The sequence below is a fragment of the Astyanax mexicanus genome, chromosome 24 (assembly GCF_023375975.1).
Source record: "Astyanax mexicanus isolate ESR-SI-001 chromosome 24, AstMex3_surface, whole genome shotgun sequence".
Classification (NCBI taxonomy): Eukaryota; Metazoa; Chordata; class Actinopteri; order Characiformes; family Acestrorhamphidae; genus Astyanax; species Astyanax mexicanus.
Window position 1 is genome coordinate 28,812,607 of NC_064431.1, and position 24,825 is coordinate 28,837,431.

The window sequence follows — 24,825 nt, forward strand, 5'->3', positions numbered from 1 at the left end:
AGTCGAAAAATAGTACTAAAATACAAAAATAGTATTAAAATAGTAATTTGTTGCAGCTCTTCTCTCTCGACATTTGCATACAGCTAGAATACCTGGTATTGTGGTTAAATAACTGATGCATCTGTTTTGCAGTTGTTGCATTTGAAGAGCAATAAGTACCTGACAGTGAATAAGCGTCTACCTGCCCTGCTGGAGAAGAACGCCATGCGAGTGACTCTGGACTCGGCTGGAAACGAGGGATCCTGGTTCTACATTCAACCCTTCTACAAACTCCGGTCTATAGGAGACAGTGTGAGTACACAGTACAGGACTGAAAAAAAAAATCAAAGATAGAGCTGGGCCTGACGGGGTTATTACGTAAAAGCGACTGTGAGGGAAAGTTCTGAAAACTTAATGCGTGCTGCATCTGGGTTTTGCAGTGGGTTTCATCAGTCAGTCAGTCAGCTACTCTATCTGATTCAATCTCTACCAGAGCTTCTGTTGAACGTGTGAATGAACCTCATGAGGAAGCAGAGTAAAGAGTAGAGACTCATCCCCCCACTATTGACTATCTTTTTATTGCAAAAATCAAAATTAATTCAATCCGTCACCCCAAAAAAGGATCTTTCTGAGATTCTGAGGAGATCCCATTAACATGATTGAGGTTGTATATGGACTTCATTTAAAATATTATTTTATATGTACAGGGGTTGAAGAATCGAACACCTGTCATTTTAGTGTGGGAGGTTTCATGGCTAAATTGGAGCAGCCTGGTGGCCAATCTTTATTAATTGCACATTATTGCACCAGTAAGAGCAGAGTGTGAAGGTTTAATTAGCAGGGTAAGAGCACAGTTTTGCTCTAAATATTGCAATGCACACAACATTATGGGTGACATACCAGAGTTCAAAAGAGGACAAATTGTTGGTGCACGTCTTGCTGGAGCATCTATGACCAAGACAGCAAGTCTTTGTGATGCATCAAGACCCATGGTATCCAGGGTAGTGTCAGCATACCACCAAGAAGGACAAACCACATCCAACAGGATTAACTGTGGACGCTGTAAGAGGAAGCTGTCTGAAAGGGATGTTCGGGTGCTAACCCGGATTGTAACAAAAAAAATTCACGGCAGAATTCAATGTGCACCTCAACTTTCCTGTTTCCACCAGAACTGTCCGTCACCACAATAAATTATTGTGTTCTAAAACCAGGTGTTTCAGTTTCATTGTCCAACCCCTGTATCTAAAAATAATATATTCATTAGTGAAAAAAAAAATAATTATGATAAAATCTTTAATTGCAATGACTATTGGAACAGTATGTTGTCTATTAAAAAAGTTATACGGCAGTTAGTTCCGAACCTTTAGGGTGATTGGCTAAAAGGCATTCTATGAGTGCCATTATCAGCTGGTAATGCACTGTAACCAAAGCTCTCCATGTATTACTTCGCCACATACAGGTAACCTAGCAACGATGCAGAGCTTACAAACCAAACAGCGCAGCTACAAACAGAGCAGCAGTGAAACCAAACAGATCATATTTTCTCATCCTTTTTAACGTACACTCTTTCAACAAATATACGATAATGGAACTGCCAATATCACACATTATAGCACTCCCTCTCGTGTATTATTGCTTAATTGTGACATGTCTAGTGTGGCGTGAGGAGGCGGGGGAACCGTGGGTCCGCCCCACGCCGGAACTCACAGCCATGTCTGTCCCAGCCGGTGTGCATTCAGGACTGATTAAGCAGCCGGCTGGGACAGGTATAAAAACTCAGCCTCGGCTCACTGAAAGGGGGACTCTTGCCTGTGGAGCTGAGGGCTGAGGCTGCACGGACCTTTAACCGAACTAAAGTTCATTATACTGACTCTAGAGCCCCATTGGGCTATGTTTGTTTAAGTTTGTTTTGGGTGTGGTGGAGGGCGTTTTAAAGCCGCAATAAAAGGTACGTTTTGAGTTCATTTGCTCCCCGTGTCTGTGTTATCTGTGCGCTTCCTCCTTCCGGGTCACAGTGGTCACGCCCCTAACCCCAGGGCCTACCACACTAGGTAGAGCAATGCTTTATAGGAGGTGTTTTAGCTTTCATTTTAGTCAGTTCTGTGTATGCACTTTGTAGCACACAGTCTGTGCATGTTTCTGTGTGGTAGGTAGTTTATTTTCTGAAATGCTTTTTCACCCCAGGGCATGATTTGCATCCCAGAGGGCTTTTAGAGAAACAAAATAAGGTGCCAGGCCCAAACTGTGCAGTGTGCTCTGAACACTGTGTTTGACTCTTAGACTCACTCTGACAGATAACATACTTGGGTTGTCATGGTAATGGTTATAAAAATGGTAATAAGGATGGTGGTGGCTTGAAAAACACCTTTTAAATTAAGTTCAAGGTCTGTGGTGAAAGAGTAAAACGAATGAATAATGAATTAATTTCCATTTACTAAAAAGCATATCTAAAATGCACACAGTGCACCTTCATTCTCATTCACTTAGCCATCAGTTTGCAGATGTTTTCTGGGTATTAACAGTGTGAATTGTCCAAAAAAGACATTGCCCAGTCTATACATTACTGGTAAAATAACCCCACTGGTTTGAATCATGCCAGTTTATGCTGCTTGCCATCAGCAGCCGGAGTCTGAGAGAGCACAGTTGGCCTTGCTCTCTTTGGGTGGGTAGATGATGCTCTCTTCCCCCCACCACTTGACAGACTTGATGATTTCCTCTAGTACATTGGCAGTTCTAAAATAGATGGCACACTTTATTATGGGTAATTAGAAATTAGAAACATAAACAGAAAGAAGAACTTAGTAATTTGGGTTCTGAGATAGAAAGGGAAGAAAACGTCTAAAAGCTACATGTTAAAATGTGCTAGGCAGATGCATTTGGCACAAACACTCTTAATTCATCATAGCTAGTTAATTTTTTTATGTATCTACAAAGATTGTGGTCTTCTATTGAGATCATGGAAGTTTAGAACTCTGTGCTAAACCAATGATTCACATCCACTGAAAAAAATAGAATTTGTTTGCATTTTTGCCTCCTTTTCACACTTAAAATTGAGATTTTCTCTTTGAAGTACTCTTTAAGGTGGACAGAATTGTTTTTAACGTAGCAACGCATTAATGTTTTTGGTTAAATCAGAAATACAGCATAACTTCCTATGTAGTAAACTACACATACAGCTCTGAAAAAAAATGGAGACCACTTAAAAATAAAGAGTTTTTTGATTTCACCAAATTAAAAACCTCTGGAATATAATCAAGAGGAAGATGGATGATCACAAGCCATCAAACCAAACTGAACTGCTTGAATTTTTGCACCAGGAGTAAAGCAGCATAAAGTTATCCAAAAGCAGTGTGTAAGACTGGTGGAGGAGAACATGATGCCAAGATGCATGAAAACTGTGAATAAAAAACAGGGTTATTCCACCAAATATTGATTATTGACTATATGAATATAAACTTTTCTTTGCATTATTTGAGGTCTGAAAGCTCTGCCTCTTTTTTGTTATTTCAGCCATTTCTCATTTACTCCAAATAAATGCTCTAAATGACAATATTCTTATTTGAAATTTGGGAGAAATGTTGTCTGTAGTTTAAATAGAATAAAACAACAATGTTCATTGTATTTAAACATATACCTATAAATATCAAAATTAGAGGAACTGATTCAGAAACTGAAGTGGTCTCTTAATTTGGTTTTCAGAGCTGTATTTGGGTATCAGCAGTGTGTAATTTGGTATTAAACCTCTGAGTTTACTTTTTTGTGGTGTTTTGCTGTCTCTCTGAATGAGCTATCAGCATTCTCATGTGTGTAGTTTCATCTCCTTGTGGACGGAAATATGTTCACAAATGGAAAGCGGGAAATTTCTGTTTTTAAAACGATCTAGATCCAGATCCAGATGTGGATAGGGTCTCAGCCTGTGATGACTCTGCTAATTAGCTATAGTCTTTTTTTGTCTTTATATAGAACTGCTGATCTGGTTTCTGCTGTGCTTAGATGGTATACACCAAAAATGGTCTGAACTTTGGTCCCTAAAGACTTTTAGAGCAAGAGAAGCATGACACCAGTGCTTTACCAGTCCTGGTTTTTATATTTCCTTCAACTATCAAACCTGTTTGTAACTTAACAAATAATTAAAAAGCAAAATGTGCCTAGCATGTAGGCCCTCATGTGTATATACAGGGGTTGGACAATGAAACTGAAACACCTGGTTTTAGACCACAATAATTAATTGTGGTGACGGACAGTTCTGGTGGAAACAGGAGAGTTGAGGTGCACATTGAATTCTGCCGTGATTTGAGCAGCTGTGGGTTTATGTTTTTGAGATACAATCCGGGTTAGCACCCGAACATCCCTTTCAGACAACTTCCTCTTACAGCGTCCACAGTTAATCCTGTTGGATGTGGTTGGTTCTTCTTGGTGGTATGCTGACATTACCCTGGATACCGTGGCTCTTGATACATCACAAAGACTTGCTGTCTTGGTCACAGATGCTCCAGCAAGACGTGCACCAACAATTTGTCCTCTTTTGAACTCTGGTATGTCACCCATAATGTTGTGTGCATTGCAATATTTTGTGTAAAACTGTGCTCTTACTCTGCTAATTGAACCTTCACACTCTGCTCTTACTGGTGTAATGTGCAATTAATGAAGATTGGCCACCAGGCTGCTCCAATTTAGCCATGGCAGGTGTTTCAGTTTCATTGGCCAACCCCTGTACATGTAACCTGTAACCTGTAGAATACGATGTACAATGAGGATTCTTTTAGGATCATTATGTCTATAGAGAAGCTGACAGATTGTGTGTTTCACATGTTTGCTAATCTGTAGGCTGTGTGAGTCATCCAAACAAATGCTTCCTCAGATATAAAGTGTGGATTCTGGCCAATATTTGCCTGCGCAATTTTAGTTATTTATGTTTTAGTCTAACCTCAGTCTGCAGCATCTGTTTGAGATGGTTTCAGGGCTCTCAGTGTGAGAAGATCATGTTCTCTCTTAAGGCTGGACAATATTTTAACAAACACAATATTTATTCAAACACAATAATTTCGCAAAAAAAATGTTTGACAGGCTAAATATTTATATAATATTTACATAATTTCTCAAGTTTTTCTCCCAATTTTTCTGGCCAATTAAACCGCCCAGTCAACTGCAACTACAACTGCTGTATATCCCCCATCCCTAGTGTCTCCTCAACACAAGGAGGGTGAAGACCAGCACATGCCTCCTCTGACACATGTGAAGTCAGACTCCACCTCTTTTGGAATTACTGCTGATGTTGTACATCACCCTAGGAGTGATGAGTGGGAAAAGAGCGCCATCTACCCTCTAAGGCCATCTAAGGCCAGTTGTGCTTTTTCAGGGCTCCGGCAGCTGATGGCAAGCTGCATGACTGGGATTCAAACCAATTTTTTTTTTTTTTTATATTTGTTTTGCTATTTACTGCTATTTAGGTGTCCTTACTAGTGTCTCTTAATGCCTCTATATAAAACATAACAAAATAGTCTTGGTCAGCTAATGTTTATAAAATAAAGACAATGATTACAGATTTTTTGTTTCTGTTGAATGTAGGAAACTGATATATTTATACTGAATAATTATTTAGTATTTATCTTGTAGTTTATTCATATAAAAAATATTGTTATCTCAAAAATGCCATGAAATATTGCGATAATATCCTAGGGTTGTATCGGTCACCTTTAATTTTGAGATACGTTTTAATATGCAAATCTCAGTTTTCGAAAAGGGAACAAGGACTTAAATTTCTCCTCAAGACCAGGACTGAAATAAATAGCTTTATATGGTTAAATGGGCTACAGGTTTGAACTCATTCTTCATCATCTTAAAAGGTCCAGAGTGTATTCAGGCTCTCCTCAGACTGACATCAGTTCTTCTAATGGTGCAGGCACTGAAGCCCACGCCTCAGAGCATGTTGTTCATCTGGGAGATCCAGCCTGGCCTTCTTCTCCTCGTCTCCAACTGGATATTTGCCAGGGACAAAGTGTACAGCGGCTGTGTATCAGAATGTGCCGTTTTGCCGGTTATTTAAAGTGTCGGCTGTTTAGCTGGATAACGAATGTATAATTTCTTCAGGGTTTCCTTTGTGTGTAGACGGTGATTACTGAAACTGTCCACTAGGGGTCTGTCTCGGTTATATCACAAACATTTTTAAGAACATTTTGAGACATTTTCCTTTTTAATTTACACGGCCAATTACCCAACCCACTAATTATGACTCCCCCTATCACTAGTAATGCCCCAACACACCAGGAGGGTGAAGACTAACACATGCTTCCTCCGATACATGTAAAGTCAGCCACCGCTTCTTTTCGAACTGCTGCTGATGCAGCATTGCCGAGCAGCATCACAGCGCTCTTGGAGGAAAGCGCAGCGACTCGGTTCTGATACATCAGCTCACAGACGCCCTGTGCTGCGGACATCACCCTATGAGTGATGTGGGGAAAGAGCGCCATCTACCCACCCGGAGGCAGCAGGGCCAATTGTGCTCCCTCTGAGCGCCGGCAGCTTGATGGCAAAGCTGCATGAGTGGGGGTTTGAACCTGCGACCTCCTGCTCATAGTGGCAGTGCTTTAGACTGCTGGACCACTCTGCGCCTATGCGCTCATTTTTTAACACTATTATTATTTCATACAAAATGTAGGTCTTGGTAAGTTACTGTGTATGAAATAGTCTTGCGTCTTTAGATTTTTTTTTTCAACTGACTATATAATAACTAATAAAATAAATATTTTTAGGTATAAGTATTTTTTTGTATTAAAAATACAACAAACGGAACTACTTTAAAATAAGACTCATTTTATGCTTTAATGGCTTAAAATTTATTTTTACGTTTATTATAGTTATTTATTAGGTTTTAAATACTTCAGAAGCTAATAATAAACTGTTACAACACATAAATACAATACATTCTAATAGATTTTGCTATCTGGCAACATTTAATTAATAACATCATCAATTTGTTGTAGGAGTAGCAGTACAAAAATAGCTATATATTTACAGGAAGCCAGTGGTGTGCTTTTACAACATTTTAATTGGTTTACAAAATGAAATTCATGCACTACCCATTTAAAACATAACATTGAAAAATATAATGGTAAATGGTGAAGTTTAACTCTATATTGATAATTATTTTCCCATTCTGTTGTGCTAGTTTAATATTTGCTGTGAAAATAATACAACTACAGACTACTACTGTGATAATCACAGTGTCTCTTCCATTGTTATGCTTTATAGAATAGTTATAGTGTATAGTAAAGGAAGAGGTGGTGAATGTGTTTGTGTTTAACTGGCATCAGTTTCAATAAAGTGACCTTATTTAAATCATGTTCACCTGAGCATCTGTACATCTTCCAGCGCGGTTGAGTCAGCAGGCGGCCTCGCCAACAGAATAGAAACATGACTCACTTAGAGACAGAGTGAGGAGAAAGAGACTGTCTTTATACACCTGAAAACCTGGACCAGAGTCCAGAGAACACTGCTTCTTCCTTTTCTTATGCCTCAACCTTGAAATCTGAACCATCTTTCTTTCTTTCTTTCTTTCTTTCTTTCTTTCTTTCTTTCTTTCTTTCTTTCTTTCTTTTTCTTTCTCTTTCTCCTCGTTCTTTCTTTCTTTCTTTCTTTCTTTCTTTCTTTCTTTCTTTCTTTCTTTCTTTCTTTCTCTTTATCTCCTCTTTCTTTCTTTCTTTCTTTCTTTCTCTTTATCTCCTTTCTTTCTTTCTTTCTTCCTTTCTTTCTCTTTATCTCATTTCTTTCTTTCTTTCTTCCTTTCTTTCTCTTTATCTCCGTCTTTCTTTCTTTCTTTCTTTCTTTCTTTCTTTCTTTCTTTCTTTCTTTCTCTTTATCTCTTCTTTCTTTCTTTCTTTCTTTCTTTCTTCCTTTTTTCACTTTATCTCCTCTTTCTTTCTTTCTTTCTTTCTTTCTTTCTTTCTTTCTCTTTATCCCCTCTTTCTTTCTTTCGTTCTTTCTTTCTTTCTCTTTATCTCCTCTTTCTTCCTTTCTTCCTTTTTTCTCTCTTTATGTCCTCTTTCTTTCTTTCTTTCTTTCTTTCTCTTTGTCCTCTTTCTTTCTTTCTTTCTTTCTTTCTTTCTTTCTTTTTTTCTCTTTATCTCCTCTCTCTTTCTTTCTTTCTTTCTCTCTCTTATTCTCTCTCTCCCTTTCAATTTTATTTCAGTTTAGTTTAATCCAAATAAGTTTTATTGGCATAACCATAGTAAATGACAGTATTGCCATAGCATTTATTAATAAATTAATTGATTCATTAATTGAAAAAAAAACATAAAACATATATAAACAGTTCACATATAAATAAACAATTCACTAAGGTTAATTAACATTAATTACTATTGTAATTGACAGTTTTTAGACTGTATTGATTATATCTCTTTTTCCCTCTCTCAACTTTCTCTCCCTTTCTCTTTTTTTTCTCTCCCTTTCTCTTTCTCTTCATCTTGTTTATAAATTTAGATCTATTTTAAAGTCTATTCACGCAATATTTCTATTTTAGTTCAATTCAACTGTCAAATACAATTTTAAGTGTTTTGTGATTAATATTGGAGTTTTTAAAGGAAGCAATGTTAAAATGTTGGCCATACGTTATGATAAATTGTGTTGAAGTCACTACAGGTCCTCACTGTCACTATTATTATTAAGTTAAGCGTTATATTTTTATGAGTTTTAAGTGTACGTTGTGTGTCTCTCTCTCTGCAGGTGGTGATCGGAGACAAAGTGGTGTTGAACCCTGTAAATGCTGGGCAGCCTCTCCACGCCAGCACTCATCAACTGGTGGACAATCCAGGATGCAACGAGGTATGAACCTGCTTTCATTAGAGCTTCATACTGAGAGGACTGAGTAATTATTTGGCTTGCTATTGCATGATTGTAAAAGTTTATATATATATATATATATATATATATATATATTTGTCTTTAACCTTGTTGCAAGATTATAAACCTCATAGCATACAAATAATTAAATGAATTTTAAATAGATGTCCCACCATTGGCTGTGCCTGTGTAGCACAGAAAAGACACATCATTCAGAATGAACTGCACTCATGTCACATTCAGCTGTGCCTTTTCTCTGACACATGATTGTGTGTGTGTGTGTGTGTGTGTGTGTGTGTGTAAGATCTGGAGAGAAACTGGCAGCAGCAATTACACAGTCAGTAAAATAGCAGACTGTGCCTTATTAACAAATTAACCTGACTCAGAGCCTCACCAGCACAGGAGCGAAACCTGTGATACAGAATCTTGATGTCAGTTCATTCATTTTTTATCCTTTTTTTCTTTTACTTTTTGATTTCCAATATTTTCCATTTTTCTCTAAATTTAGCTAGGCTAATTGTCCAACACATTCAACTTCAACATGTGAAGTCAGACTCCGCCTCATTTTTTTGAACTGCCGAGTAGCATTACAGTGCGCTCGGAGGAAAGCACAGCAACTCGCTTCTCATACATCAGCTCACAGACGCAGCCTTGTGCTGGGTGATCACCATCACCCTAGAAGTGATGAGGAGAAAGAGCCCCATCTACTCTAGCCACCCAGAGAGAGCAAGGTGACCAATTGTGCTCTCTCAGAGCTACGGCATCTGATGGCAAGCTGCATGACCGGGATTCGAACCAGCTAACTCCCAATTATAGTGACAGCTGGACCACTTGGCAGCCCCCAGTTCCCATTCATTTTAACTGCATCATGACACCCACTTTGGGACAGCCTGCCCTAAGACTGGCAGTGAAAGGGCACTCTCACTTTCTCACTCTTGGAAGAGCATCTAAAAGAGCACTTCACGCGTTTTTTTCATTTATTATTTGTGTACAGTGCATTGCTGTAGAATTTCCTGTGATACTGAGTGATGCTGCTGCTGTAGCTAAATCGGCCACTGACCCTTCTTTCCCCCTGGGTCACTCAAAAGCACTTCGGGGGATGACCGTATGTTCCTGCAGCTCCAGATGCTTAGAGAAAGTGACCCTTGTGCTCTTAGATTGTGAGAGAGTTTGTGCTTTGTGATGCGTGTGTAATGTAAAACATACGATCTCTCAAATCTTTCTGTTTAGGTGAATTCAGTAAACTGCAACACTAGCTGGAAAATAGTCTTGTTCATGAAATGGAGTGACAACAAGGAGGTCATTCTGAAAGGGGTATGTACTGAATGACAGTTTATAAGGAAACAATATGAGTTACTGTAGTTTCTTAAGTTACTTGCTCCTATAGAGATTATGTAACCAGTAAACTATGTTTCTTACAAACAAACACAGACAATATTACTGGATAGAACTTGCTAGTCATTTGTTTAAATGGCTCTTTCTCTGGTGGGCAGGGTGATGTGGTACGACTGTTTCATGCTGAACAGGAGAAGTTTCTGACGTGTGATGACCACAGGAAGAAGCAGTATGTGTTTCTCCGGACCACAGGGCGCCAGTCTGCCACCTCCGCCACCAGCAGCAAAGCATTGTGGGAAGTGGAGGTGAGCTCTGGTCAAGAAATATTGTTCCTTTTTTTTTATTTAATTTGAAACATAGCACAATATAAGTTAATACAAATTTTATAATAATACAGCAGGGGTCGGCAATCAAGTTTGACCACGGGCCAGATATTTTCCAAGCCATTATGTGGCGGGCCACAAAAAAAAAATCTGTTTTGTAAAATGACTAGTAGCTCTCATTTATACACTATTTATAAACTCTTTATAAAGACGCCTTATTTTAAAGTGGTATAGAAAAAACTGTACTACAGGGGTCAGCAATAGGTGACCCGTGGGCCAGATGTGGCCTGCAAGCATGAAACATCTGGTCCGTGAGGTTGTTGAACTGTAATGAACAAAAAAATAAAAAGCTTCTCTGGTGAGCTTTTGTTAACATTCCTCCTCTGTCTCTCAGCCCAGAGGGTGGTTGAACCCAATAGCAGAACAGTTGATCTCAAAAAGCAGGTAAACCCAAGAAGAAAAGGAAAAATAATAAATAAACACGCCGCTCCTCACGCAGGATTGAACCCATGTCGTCAGGGTCGCGGTCTAATACACTACTGCTGCCCCGGCTAGTGAATTGGGACACGGCTGGGGAAAAACGCCCTTATAAGGAGATAGGGAGCCCAAGAATGGGCAGAAAAATTTAAAGGGGCGAAAATAGTCATGCCGAGCACAACAGAGAGACAGGGGAGGTATGTTAACAAAAGCTCACCAGAGAAGCGTTTTATGTACCAAATATTGATTCTTATCTCACTTTGTCTTTTTCTTCATTCGTCATTAAAATTTCTGTTAATATTCATTTCTATTCTTTATTCATTTATCTATAATAATGTATTAAATTACTAAACTGACTTTCTGTATTATTTTGTTAGATATGATGTTCTTTCTATTTATGTGTTGTAAGTGCTTATTAATGTTTTTTACATATTTACAACTTAGATTATAACTATTATTAAATTCCTTTATGAACAATTTATCAACCCTTTATAAAGGAGCCATATTTTAAAGTGGTACCTATTTTTCTTTTCCTGTATTTTTTATTTTTCTTTTCCTGCAAATTATTCCCCCTCCCTTCCCTTTATAACTTATTTTTGTGTAGATAAGAAGTAGTTGCAGATATCTGAAAAGGTCTGTTTTGCGGAGATTAATTTCAGTTTTTAACTTTTCAAAGTATTGTTCTTTGTAACCAGATGTATCATCGTAATTAACAATACTAAATAATAAAGCACAGCTTAACTTGACTTGCCTTGTTTCAATGTTTCAGGTAGTTCAGCACGACCCATGCCGTGGTGGCGCCGGCTACTGGAACAGCCTCTTTAGGTTTAAGCACTTGGCCACAGGGCACTACCTGGCTGCAGAGGTGAGTGAGGTGTGTTCTGCTTCTGGACGCTCTGTCGGCTGGTCCCAGGTCAGCTCTAACTGCTCACGCTGGGTAGGGGACTGCACTCACGGCTACTAACACACTTTTTTTAGCTGAAGGTGTCAAACTCTGGTACAGAAAGTCCTTTATCAGTTCAGTTAAAACTGTCTGATGTCTGATTCAGCAAACAAGCTCTATTTCAACTATCAAACATTTTTAAAATTATTATTAGAATTAATGTTTTAATTAAGAAAAAACACCAAACAGTGTGCAGCGTACAGTATACAGTACAGGCTTCCTGGTACTTTTGGGGTTTGACACTTGCAGTTTTAAGGCAGTTTAGTTGCACTGAGTAAGAGAGACGAATTACTTGCTTTTTACTTTTTCTTTAATGAACTTTACTTACTGGATTTGGTTTTAGCTGCTGCTGTTTTTGTCTGTTTTAAATGGGTCACAGCATCCAGATAAAAATAGAAAATAGTTTTGCATAGTGCATAATAGTGTGGCTTTGTGTGGCTATAACAGTCTTTTTTTTTTGGGGCTGTTAATTCAGATAACTTGCTTTGTAGACAACTAATGCTTGTTTAAATAATTTTCTTAACTCTTATTGTACTCTGTGTGTTAATATTTCACCTCTGTAAGAATGTGTGCATCCATAAATTTCAGGTGAATCCAGACTATGAGGAAGAGTCTCACGAATCACGTTCCTCTGTAAGTATCTTTATACACTGATCAGCCATAACATTAACACTGCCTTCTTGTTTTGTTGTGCGATTGTTGTCCATTTTATTATGTTATTGTAGTCCATTTATCCTCTTAGATCATTTTGTAGTTCTATAATTACAGACTTAGTTATTCTGTTTCTCTGCTTCATTTGGCCCAATCACATTACTATTTTTGTACACCCTTAGGGGGTGAAATCCTCCCTCTAAGAATTGGGACAACTCTTCAATCACCCGATACAGATATAGCTATAGCAATGAAGCGCAAAAGTTTAGCAACCTAGCTGCTGCTGGTCAGCTAGTTAACTTTATAGCTTTGTTTGTCTTCAGAGAGGGGGGGCAGGTATTGCAGCTATAAATTATTGTTGTACTTTTTTTTTTTTAATTCCTTTGTGATGAGGAGATGAAATTAGCTTTTATTAACTTTTTTCTTATATACATTTTTTCCATTCCACCTTAAATTGTGCAGCATCTGCCATCTGTTGCACCATTTAAGGTGGAACGGGAAAGTTAGCTTGCTAGTTAGCTACTGAGACAACTTTTAATTTAATTTTTTTTTTATTTCTATGAAGAAAATGGCCATAAAATATTGAACACGCGCACACACACACTAACACCTCATACACCATCACCACGTGTATGATAATGAAGTTTGCAGAGAAAACAATAGGATTGTAATCTGTAATCTCCTATGTTAAATCCATGGAGCTGGTCAAATAAGCTACACAAACGGTAGAAACAAGGAGGTGGTGTTAATGTAATGGCTGATAAAAGAATATTAAAGCCTGTTTGAGTTCCTTATTTAAACACACGTTTTGTTTTCTGCTCTAGGTGGGCGATTTTGTTCCCTTTAATTTTCAGGTACCTTCAGTCGGTTAGCTAGAATGCATATGAGCCTAAATGCCGTAATGTGTCGTGATGTGTATATATATAGCATGTAGAGCTAGAGTCTGTGCAACTAGGGCTGGGTATCGTTTAAAAAAAAATTATGCCAATATTGATATGGGTACCCTGAATTTGATACTGTTAACCAACAAAAAAAAATTCAATACCTTTTTCTAAATTGCAACCAAAAAATACAAAAAGCGATAACTATTCTCACACAATGGATTTATTTATCAGCCAACATGAGTAATCTCATTATCATTCATACTATCTAATAAATCATGATAGACTCCATCTTTTAGGATCTTGTTGGAAAAAACGAACAATGTGCATGATTGTGTCGCTTTATTAAGAACAAAAACAACAGCATTACTTTAACTACTTAAACTACATATATTTTTCCTGAGGTCTTAAAAGTCTTACTGGATGCATTTCCGATTTTAATACTTCTTTTTAAGGAATAACAGCATTAGATTGGCAAAATTAAAATATATTAATATAAGTGGTGTCAAACACTTAATAATGAGGTAAAATGATGATTCTTTTTTTTTAAGCTGGGATTTTTTCAGTATTATTGTAATAGTTTATTGTGGTTTAGGTCTGGCACACTAGAACAGTTTTTACTGTATTATAAAAGCAGTTAGAGGGACTGCACACGTTTCTGCGTTTCTGTGCACACTCTTCACGTTTATCGAAATATCGAAAACACTGATTTTTTTAGATCTTGCGGTCCTCAGCAGTACCAAGACATTAAATTCCTTTTTGAATCTAATTTTGATACCCAGCCCTATGTGTAACTGCATAACTTTACATTGCACCTTTAGATGTGGACACAACACCTCTGTGTAGCTGTCCAAAGCTCAATATGCATTCTTAACCTTTGACGAACTTGCACCAAACACCTGTTGCAGGTGTGTCAAACTGTGCTCGTTTCAGGCCAGAGTTCTGCAGAGATCTGATGCTTAGATATCAGTTTATAAATTGCTGCCTTCATGCATACATTCCATTAATTTGAGAAGTCTTTGGAGTCTTTGGTTTGTGCCTGTGTGAAACCAAACCAAGCAGAGGGCGAAAACGCTTCAAGTAAACAAACCCATCAACTGATTTAGACCAGAGAAAATCAGTTTAAAGTTCTAATTTGGTACTCAGAAATTCTGATATCTGGGTCTACATAGAATGCATCTAAGGTTGAATCAGAATAGTTAATTCTGCAGTGCTGTGGGCTGAGAGGACAAGGAATGTGACACATGTGACCTGTTGGGTGCATGCTACTCCCACCCTTGTTCACTATAAGCAGTTATAAGTGCATACTACATCCCTTGTTATTGGCTTGTTTATTTATTTGTAAGTAAATACATAATCATTCCATAGTACAGTATTGCTTGATTTTCTGTCCATCATAAAACTCATCTTTCTGACTGTTATACCTTAGCCAAAAAAATCACAGAATTGAGAGACATTTATATACGCATGTGTGTGTTCTGTTGTACACAAAACAGTAGTAATTAAAAATGTACATTTTTTTATTGTAATTATTTACATTAACAGCTGTTTTTCTGCTAATAAAGTCTGATTCCTTCAGATATTGTGTAACTCTGTGGGACAAAGTAAACCCAATAGTAGTCTATGCCTTAATTTCAGGTCTTTAAGGTGTTTTATATTGTATGCACTCCTAACAGTAGAGTAAGTCACAACCCTATACAGCTCTGGAAAAAAATAAGAGACCACTTCAGTTTCTGAATCAGTTTCTTTGATTTTGCTATTTATGGGTTTATGTTTCAGTAAAATTAACATTGTTGTTTTATTCTATAAAATACAGACAACATTTCTCCCAAATTCCAAATAAAAATATTGTCATTTAGAGCATTTATTTGCTGAAATAACAAAAAAAAAACAGAGCTTTTAGATCTTAGATAATGCAAAGACTAGAGTTCAGAAATCAATATTTGGTGGAATAACCCTGTTTTTAATTACAGTTTTCATGCATCTTGGCATGTTCTCCTCCTCCACCAGTCTTACAAACTGCTTTTGGATAACTTTATGCTGCTTTACTCCTGGTGCAAAAATTCAAGCAGTTCAGTTTGGTTTGATGGTTTGTGATCATCCATCTTCCTCTTGATTATATTCCAGAGGTTTTTTAATATGGTAAAATCAAAGAAACTCATAATTTTTAAGTGGTCTTTAATTTTTTTTTCCAGAGCTGTATTGTACAATAAGGCTTGCTTTTCTGTCCCTCATAAAACTCCAGAAAATAACCAGAAAAACCACAGTATTGAGAGGACATCTATGTGCGCAGATCTATGTTTTTGTTGTACACAAAACTGTTATAAGTAAAAATGTAGGATTATTTAATTGTAATTATCCTATATGTTTTCTAGTTCATTTTCAATTGAGGTGCCTGTTTTAATAAATGCAGTTTATACCCACATGATGGAGCTATGCTCACAGAAAAGGGATGCCACTGCATTGACTAGTCTGTAGAGGGCAGTATGACACCATCTCTGATTTCAGCTGTTATTTCCTTGGACTGATTAAAACCAGGGCAACTGAGGCCAGCAGGCTGGACAACTTCTCTGGGGCTGGTTTCCCGTACAGGGATTAGTTAAGATTAGTTGACCTGAGTAGAGTATATTTTCCTTTCAATGGCAAATTCACATTCAAAATACTGTGTAGTTCAGGACTAGGCTTAATCATGATCTGCAAATGTACTCCATAGAGCTTTCAAAAGCCCATTAAGTAATAAAAACTGCACTGAAGGACCACTTAAGGAAAATGAATGACATGCTTTTGCTTGAACACAACCTTAAATATAGATGCAATCTATGTAAAGTATGTACAATAATAGATTATAGACTCATAAATAGTGTTAAGCCTTATAACAGAACCTGTTAGCCATGATAAACATATTTTATAACATGATGTATTGTCCCAGCATTACTGTCATTGTAGGCCAGTGATATATTGATTAGACAAAGCACAATGCAGTTACTCATCACTTTTAAAGAACAGTAGCTTTTTGTTTTTATTAAAATAATTAGACTATAATTAGAATTGGACAGGTCTGTAATATGAATGCCTACATTGTATTAAACAGGGAATTAATATTAATATTTTATATTAGTCACTGATTAGTAGGAATGGACGATATGGCCCTAAAATTATATCACAATATTTCATTGTCTCATCTCATTGTCAACCGCTTAATCCGTGAAGGGTCGCGGGGGGGGCTGGAGCCTATCCCAGCAGGCATCGGGCAGAAGGCAGGATACACCCTGGACAGGCCGCCAATCCATCGCAGGGCAGACAGACACAGACAGACAAAAAAACACATTCACTCACACACTCACACCTAAGGGGCAATTTCAATCAAGTTCCAATTAGCCTGAACGTGCCGTCTTTGGACTGTGGGAGGAAACCGGAGAAACCCAGAGGAAACCCACGCAGACACAGGGAGAACGTGCAACCTCCACACAGAAAGACCCGGGACGCCCCATCCGGGAATCGAACCCAGGCCGTCTTGCTGTGAGGCGGAAGTGCTACCCACTGCGCCACTGTGCCGCCCAATATTTCATTGTATATTTTGCAAATTTTTTATTTATTTATTTTTTTTTTTTTTTGTATATTGTATATTTTGCAATATACAAAAAAAAAATCAAGAAAACACTACTGCAAAAAAATGAAAATTAAAACAGTGTGGATTTTTCTTTTGCTAAAAACAGCAAAAAAAAAATAGTGCCCTGATGTGATAATTATAATATCGTTCACAATATTAAAACATGTTGGTGATATTATTGTGTACCATAAGATATGGCACACCCCTTTATATTTTAAATGCCCACTTTGTATTAAACAGGGAATTAATATTAATACTTTATAATAGTCACTGATTTGTCTTCTATAAAGCTTAAATAGGTGAGTTCTCCAAAGTAAAGATACTGTATGTAGTATTATAGTGCATCAGTAGTATTATAGTATTATATATATATTATAATAAATATTGTGAATATGTTTAGTTTTGTAGATGTTCAGACTGATGTCCTTGTTTGTATTGTCTTCTTATGTGTTTGTGATTGCTTGTTCCGACCTCTGTTGCTGGGTTTCCATGGTAACGTGTTTTCTGTGTCTCAGCTGGACTCGGAACATGAGGCTCTGCGCGCACGTCTGCGTACGCCCAACGAGAAGGTCATGTACACCCTCGTCTCCGTTCCCGACGGCAACGACATCTCCTCCATCTTTGAGCTGGACCCGACCACTCTCCGAGGGGGCGATTCTCTCGTACCCAGGTACACAGCAGGACGTACCACGCTGTTTTCTACTGAAGATGTTCTGGTTCAGTAGCTGATTCACTTCCACTGAAGATTTTATTGTTGTTATTATTATTATATATTTGGTAACAGATATTTAGTTTATTAAAAGGTGCAGTAAAGCTGTTGGTGTAGTGTAGTGGCTAACAATGTTGAGCCTCATTCACCAATTTCTGAATATCTTTTTCTTCATAATTATTATAAAAATAAGCTAAAAAGAAGTTTATATAACGCTTATATTAGACACTTGACTAATATTTCGTCGCTGTCCAATGAAACACACTTATTTCCATTTTTGTTGATTTTTAGTTTACTACATAATTTGAACAGACAAACTGTCCCTTACACTGTGCCAACATTTCTTTATGAATGAACCAATAGAAACTCTTCAAAATGACCTAAATTTAAATCTTTTTACATTGACTTCCATTGAAAGTTCACAAGTTTTTTTCTCTCTCCTGTAAAGTTGCTGTTTTTAATTGGACAGCGGCGATTTAAAGTGTTCTTCCTGTGTTCTTTCCTTCTGTAAATTATTTGTTACATTAAAAAATGTAATTTACACAGTTAAAACAGTTTGTAAACGAGCTCATATTAACTTATATAACCATATTTTACAGACTATAAGAAACAGATGTTTTCTGGTCTTTTTTGATACATAAGGTGCACCAGATTATAAGGTGCGTAAGTAAACAAAACTGTAATTCTTAAAAAAACTATTTCTTTCAAAGTAAAAAAAAAAAAAAGCACTGGATGTTAATCTACACAGATTACTCTCCTGTATACTGTTTGTTTGGGTGAGTAAAGTGCTTCTGTTTATTTACAGTAATCTTAGATTTCCAACATTTTCAACAGTATGGTTAGCAGCAGCGCTTAGCGCTAGTAAACGCTGTCCGACAGGGCTACACTGAGGAACCCTGAGTGTTCTGATAAGCCAGGGCACTATCAGCTAGCGGTTCACACAACGTAGCTTGTTTTAACACGGTAAACACGCAAACTACAGTCTGATATATTTACCTGTAAATGCTGAAAGAGTTAGCGTTGCGGTTAGCAGCTAATGCTAATGCTGCTGCTCCCAGCCTTAGTGCTGGAGAAACTTTACTAAAACTCCTATACAAAGCTGTACTTTAGAGGAGTGGCTTCTACTGCTCTACTGCTTTACTGCTTTACTAATAAGGCGCACTGTCGATTTTTGGGAAAATTAAAGGGTATTTAAGTGCGCCTTATAGTGAAAAAAAAATACAGTAGTCTCCACATGCTTTCAGTCATTCTTATTGCTTTGTGCTGTGAAGAGTTGATTTTTAAAGTGTGATCAGTTTGGCCTGTTGGGAGTCCTGAGGAGAGGATTAGCAGCAGTATGGGGCTGAGGGTTAATTGGGGTAGCAGTGTGAGTAGCAGTGGGTCACATGATTAAGTGTAAGGGGTTTATAATGTGAATCTGTGGTGATATCTGTTCAACTGCTGGGGAAGACTACTGCTTTTCACTGCCTTAACTGCCTTAGGATCTGATCGAGATCTTAATTAATGTTACAATCAGTTTTTTAAGATGTTCAATTTGTGATTAGAGGTTTTTCAAGATTTCAGGCAAATTTAGTTTGCTTTGGACACCAGGTTCTCTTTTAGGCATGATACAGAGGTTACAATTCAGTATATCGCAATAAATTGCAATACTATATGCAAGGTGATATATTAAGATTGTTCAGGCACACCATATTATAAGGCACACTATGAATGCATGTCTGTTTTCTGGTCTATTTTCATACATAAGGTGCACCGGATTTGAGGTGCTTAAAAAAAAAAAAAAAAAAAAAAAAAATCCCACCCCACTATTTTATATGTATATATATATATATATACACGTATATATATATATATACGTGTATATATATATATATATATATATATATATATATATATATATATATACACGTATATATATATATATATATATATATATACGTATATATATATACATATAAAATAGTGGGGTGGGATCTGAAGAGTACAACATTGTGTGATACAATTTTTTTGATAATCAATACAGTATTTTATAACATAATTTTTTGATACTTCTATATTTCTGTATTTACTTGCACCCCTAAAATTCTGATGTGATTAGATATGTATTGTAGTTATATATTATTACTTTACGTTACCGACAATAACGATGATATCACTATACTGTGATTTCTGTGATTATACAATGTATCACAAGACAAATACCTACAATACTTCACAGCATCTTTGTTAAGAGGATAAACTACTCCTAAATAAGCAAATACCAGGAATTATGGACTTATTCTTGAGTGCCTTTGTTATTCATTTGATTATAGCGCCACCATGTGGAGAAGTGAAGCAGTAACTTTAGTAAGTAAATTTGGGGAGGCAAATGACTCAATAGAAATATTGATATTTGACACCAAAGATCGATACGATAAGTTCAAAGCAATATGATATATCAAATATTGATATATTGTCCCAGATCTAATATCAAATTGACCCAAAGTCAATTAAGTCGAATTGGTGGAGGCAGCAAATGATTCAATAGAAATATTGATATTTGACACCAAAGATCGATACGATAAGTTCAAAGCACTACAATATATCACAATATCGATATATTGTCCCGACCCTAATGTTAAACTGTCCCAAGTTATTCACACTGCCATACATGTGACACCTTTGGGTAGATTTATTTACGCAGATTGAGGCTTTTATGGCCTTCTTCTTGCCATTGACTCTTGTACTCATTTAAAGGAGCTGGAGTTTGACATCCAGACCTGCAGACTAACTTCAATCGGGCTGTGTGCCAAGAAAAAATTCAACTCATCCAGAGTCAGCCAGGGTGTGGTATTCACGTGTGTGTGTGTGTGTGTGTGTGTGTGTGTATTCTGTATACTCACATGAGAACACCCTCATCACTGCTTCCACTGAAGTCTGACCTCACTGTATGAAAATATCCAGGAAAGTCCCTCCTCAGAATCAGGCCGGAAACCATGGTGACCGTAGTTCACTTGCCAGCAACATCTCGTTGCGTCTCGTCTCGTCTCGTCTCTTCTCTTCTCCAGCTCAGGCCACATGTTACGCAACAGCCCACCCCCATATTGCCATATTTATACAGCCAATCATCTGGAAAGCATCTCCTGATGACGCAATCAGCCCTTCTGTTCCTCCGCCGTTGCTGAATTCCTGGATTTTGGTTCTGGATGTGAATGATGAGGGCTGGAGCCAGAGCTGCTTGGTCATGTTCCTAGAGATGAAGAGATGGAGACTTTGCAGAATTTAGTTCTGGCTTTCCTTTAAACACCTGGAGCCAGGTTCTGATCTAATCTAACCCAGCTGGAAAGCTGTAAAAGCTAGAATGAAATACACATATCACACATCTGAGTAGTAGGAGTAGGAGTCAGTGGAGGAATGAAGGGGGAATGGAGGGGGATGAGTCTACAGATCTGTTAATGACACATTTAGTCCGTCTAGTGCCAAGCGTTAAGTATTAATAAAATGTAATGAGCTGATATTTGCTTAATGGGTCATGGCCCTAAAGTGTCAGGTGATATTGAAGCCTGCTTTAGTGATGTTAATGACCACTTTCACTGAGCTTTTTTTCGCTCTACTGAAGGAAGTGGTTTTTCAGACCTTATAAGGTTTGTTTCGACTGAGCTGTTTTGCTTTATTTTGTTTTATGAACCCTTGGGTCATCTTAAGGTTCCAGAATAACCCGCCACCATGTTTAACAGCTTAGAAAAAAATCTTCTAATTCTCTTCTCTTCACTGCTGAAACTGAGACTTTCATGACTTTTCACGTCCAATCATGGTAAGATGATCTAAAGGCTCTCTAAAAGCTGTTGCCATGTGGGTCAGCCAGACGTGACTCTTCCTGTAGCAGTTTTCTCCAGTTTTCGTACTAAGAGTCTTTTGAAGGTGTAGAAAAGAGTACTCACCACTCTGTGGCTTCATCTGTAATTTCTCACAAGATAAGAGTTACAGAGTTGTCTATGATTCTGTTTTTTTTTTTTAAGGCTTTGTAAATTTACATTTTTTTTATAAGATTTTCTTCTTATAATATCTTCTTATAAATCTTTTTATAATACATGTAATTTTACAATACTCAAATATTTATTTTATTTTATTTTTTAGTTAATTTGTTTTTCTTTATTTTTATTTTTATTTTTTAGCATTTCCAGTTATTGGCTGGACCGGAAGAGCTTAAATGCCAAAATTAAAGTGGAAAAAATGGGGGTGTTCTAAAACTTTTGACTGGAAATGTATATTAAATAAATAAAGTATTTTGTAGTCAAGATAAACATCAGTGATATTATACAGTTACGAATACTAAATACTACTAGCAAATAATGTTTGAGTTTATTAGCTCTAGGTGAGTAAATTTGCTTTAGCATTAGTTGAATTAGTTGAGTCATGTGAGTCTTGTGAGAGTGTGTGTGTGTGTGTGTGTGTGTGTTCTTGTCTGTGCATACATGTTTGGTGTTTATTCATGTATGTATATATATATATATATATATATATATATATGTGTGTGTCAGCATGTGTGTTTTATGTTTAAACATGAAAACAAAGCTAATATCTGTGCTAGGACAATGTGCTGAGGGCATATCAAGCTATTTATACCATTTTGCCTCATCTCTCACTTCCTTTGGGTCACATGCCCTCAGTGTGAGATTTCATGATAAGACAAGACTCATAGATGCTTTTGATAAGCCGTGTGTGTGTGTGTGTGTGTGTGTGTGTCGCTGTGAAAGAGATTACTGTGATCTTAGTTAGTGGCTAAGATGCATGGCTGTGTGTCACATCGTTGAGTGCGTGCTGTCTGTATAACAGTCACACTGATAGACACACTTTCTCTCTCACACACACACACGCACACACGCGCGTCTTACCTCAAAGCTTGGCTTTAGGGGTGACTAATTAATTCTAGACTATGCACACACACACATACACACACATGCACACACATCATTATGTTATATTTTACACAAAAACCAACACGCATATTTCAAACAATGTAACATGCAGTGCCCACATGCTTTTATGCATCCTTTGTGTTGGCCTGGAAGCTGTAGTAAAAAAAACACACACTTTGGGCTTCCTGTAAATGCTGAATCTTTGCTTCAGCACTATAATTCCCAGAATGCATCTGCCAGTCTCCCATGTCCAGGGTTCAGCCAATCACAGACCATTTTAACATCTGATGCAGTCTCTGTAGTCCAAAACCTGCGCTTAAGCACTACAAATGGCCCGATGCTCTAACTGCTTGGCCAGTTTTTAACAGTGTTCTCTGACGCAGCTTATTTTATTTTTATTTTTTCCATAATACAATGTAATTCAATACAAATACAGTTTTATGTTTTCCTTTGCATTATTCACATCAATTTTAAAGCAAGATAAAAAAAAATGAATACATCTCCACTCTCGAATGATTTATAGTTACACACACGCACACTGAGCATTAAAAAAATGTACCAATAAGAGATGAAGGATAAAGTATATCAATAATAGTAATACAGTAAAAAACATAATAAAAGTCCTTACTCTATAATTAGATCCACAACAGTGCCCCACTGCTTAGTGAAAATCTGTTTAAATTCTGTTTCATCTGATATACTCATAGCTTTTGTATTCAAACATGTATATGTTGGAGGTCTGGGTTTATCCGTTTATTTGTAAGATTTGTTTTCTTTGTCGTGTCCATATAGCAGAAGTCGTGGTTTGCTTACTAGAGGTTGAGTTTGGGCCAGATCAGGATCGTCTAGCCATATGAACAGCAATATTCCTAATTGTGTGTGTGTGTGTGTTGTTTTCTTTTTAGTAAGATTTATTTAGGATAAAAGATTGGGTTCTGTCTTTTCATTTGGCTTAAAATTGTAAAGTTCACTTGAGGTAATAATGCTTTTGTGTGTGTGTGTGTGTGTTTGTGTTTGTGTTTGTGTGTGTGTGTGTGTGTGTGTGTGTGTTTGTGTGTGTGTGTGTGTGTGTGTGTGGAACAGCTGGTTTACTGTCAGAGTAGTGAAGAAAGAATGTGGGGAGGTTGAGTTATTTGTGGTGTGAGGAACAGCATGTAGTTCCTCATGTGAATGCGTTTGCTCACTGACGCAGAGGTGCAGGAGCAGAACAATACCAGCTTTGATAGGTGTGTGTGTGTGTGTGAGAGAGAGAGAGAGAGAGAAAGAGAGAGAGAGAGAAAGAGAAAGAGAGAGAGAAAGAGAAAGAGAGAGAGAGAGAGAGAGAGAGAGAGAGAGAGAGAGAGCAAACACAAGGAGTTTACTTAAGGATTGTGCAATCATCATTTGCTTAAACACACACATTAAGTGATCAGTGACTGGCCTGTCTGAGCCAGTCATGGATGTAACTCTACCCTGATTCCAAAGAACTACAGAGGAATTCTTTTATATCAGATCTAATTAAAAACTATTTCCTCCATTTGGAAAAAAAATGCAGTTTGGGCTGCGAATAAGGGCTAATCACGATAAAAGCTTTCACTAAAAAAAAACGTTAAGAAAAATTACTTAAACAATAATAACTAGAGGTTTGTGCTGTAATGTGTAATATTGGCACTGCTGTGCTGCGCTCGTAGTGCCAATATTACTCGTTATAGCACGAACCTCTAGTGTTTTTTGCAATTATACCACAGTTTCATTATCACTGTTTATTAAAAGATTTTTAGTTAAAAAGGAAGAACAAAAATACGATCTGTTTGATTATAAACACTCCACCAGTTAAAATAGTTCCATTGCTGCTCTTGTTTGGCTTGTGACCGCTGCATCGTTGCTTGGTTACCTGTATGTGGTGGAGTAATACATGGAGAACTTTGGTTACAGTGCATTACTGGCTGATAACGTCACTCATAAAACACCTCCAATCACGCCAATCACATTGCAGGGTCAGAACTTACTGTGCTATAATGTAGCGTAACCAAGTGTTGGTAAATCTTTGAGCAAATTTGCGTCGTAATTTATCACGTTCTACATCGATATTGGGATATCCAGCATCACCAACAACTGTTGTTTTCATAACATGGACTTCTACTGGTAATGCAGTAAAGCTTGCAAGCAGTTCTGTTCCCTCCGTGAGGTATTATCTTG

At 37.2% G+C, this 24,825-nt stretch overlaps 1 protein-coding gene across 24 annotated transcripts in view; it reads left to right on the forward strand.

Moving 5' to 3' along the window:
• itpr1b (inositol 1,4,5-trisphosphate receptor, type 1b) overlaps positions 1 to 24,825 on the forward strand; it is a 227,391-nt gene that overhangs the window by 32,857 nt on the left and 169,709 nt on the right. For 13 of the 24 annotated variants that reach the window (XM_049471933.1, XM_049471931.1, XM_049471935.1 and 10 more), the window contains exons 6-13: positions 133 to 291; positions 8,704 to 8,802; positions 10,051 to 10,134; positions 10,314 to 10,460; positions 11,725 to 11,892; positions 12,487 to 12,531; positions 13,374 to 13,403; positions 17,556 to 17,710. In XM_049471933.1, the coding sequence (XP_049327890.1) occupies positions 133 to 291; positions 8,704 to 8,802; positions 10,051 to 10,134; positions 10,314 to 10,460; positions 11,725 to 11,892; positions 12,487 to 12,531; positions 13,374 to 13,403; positions 17,556 to 17,710 (887 nt within the window). The remainder of the gene's footprint in view (positions 1 to 132; positions 292 to 8,703; positions 8,803 to 10,050; positions 10,135 to 10,313; positions 10,461 to 11,724; positions 11,893 to 12,486; positions 12,532 to 13,373; positions 13,404 to 17,555; positions 17,711 to 24,825) is intronic. The other 11 variants (XM_049471941.1, XM_049471947.1, XM_049471950.1 and 8 more) reach the window with 5 other exon arrangements.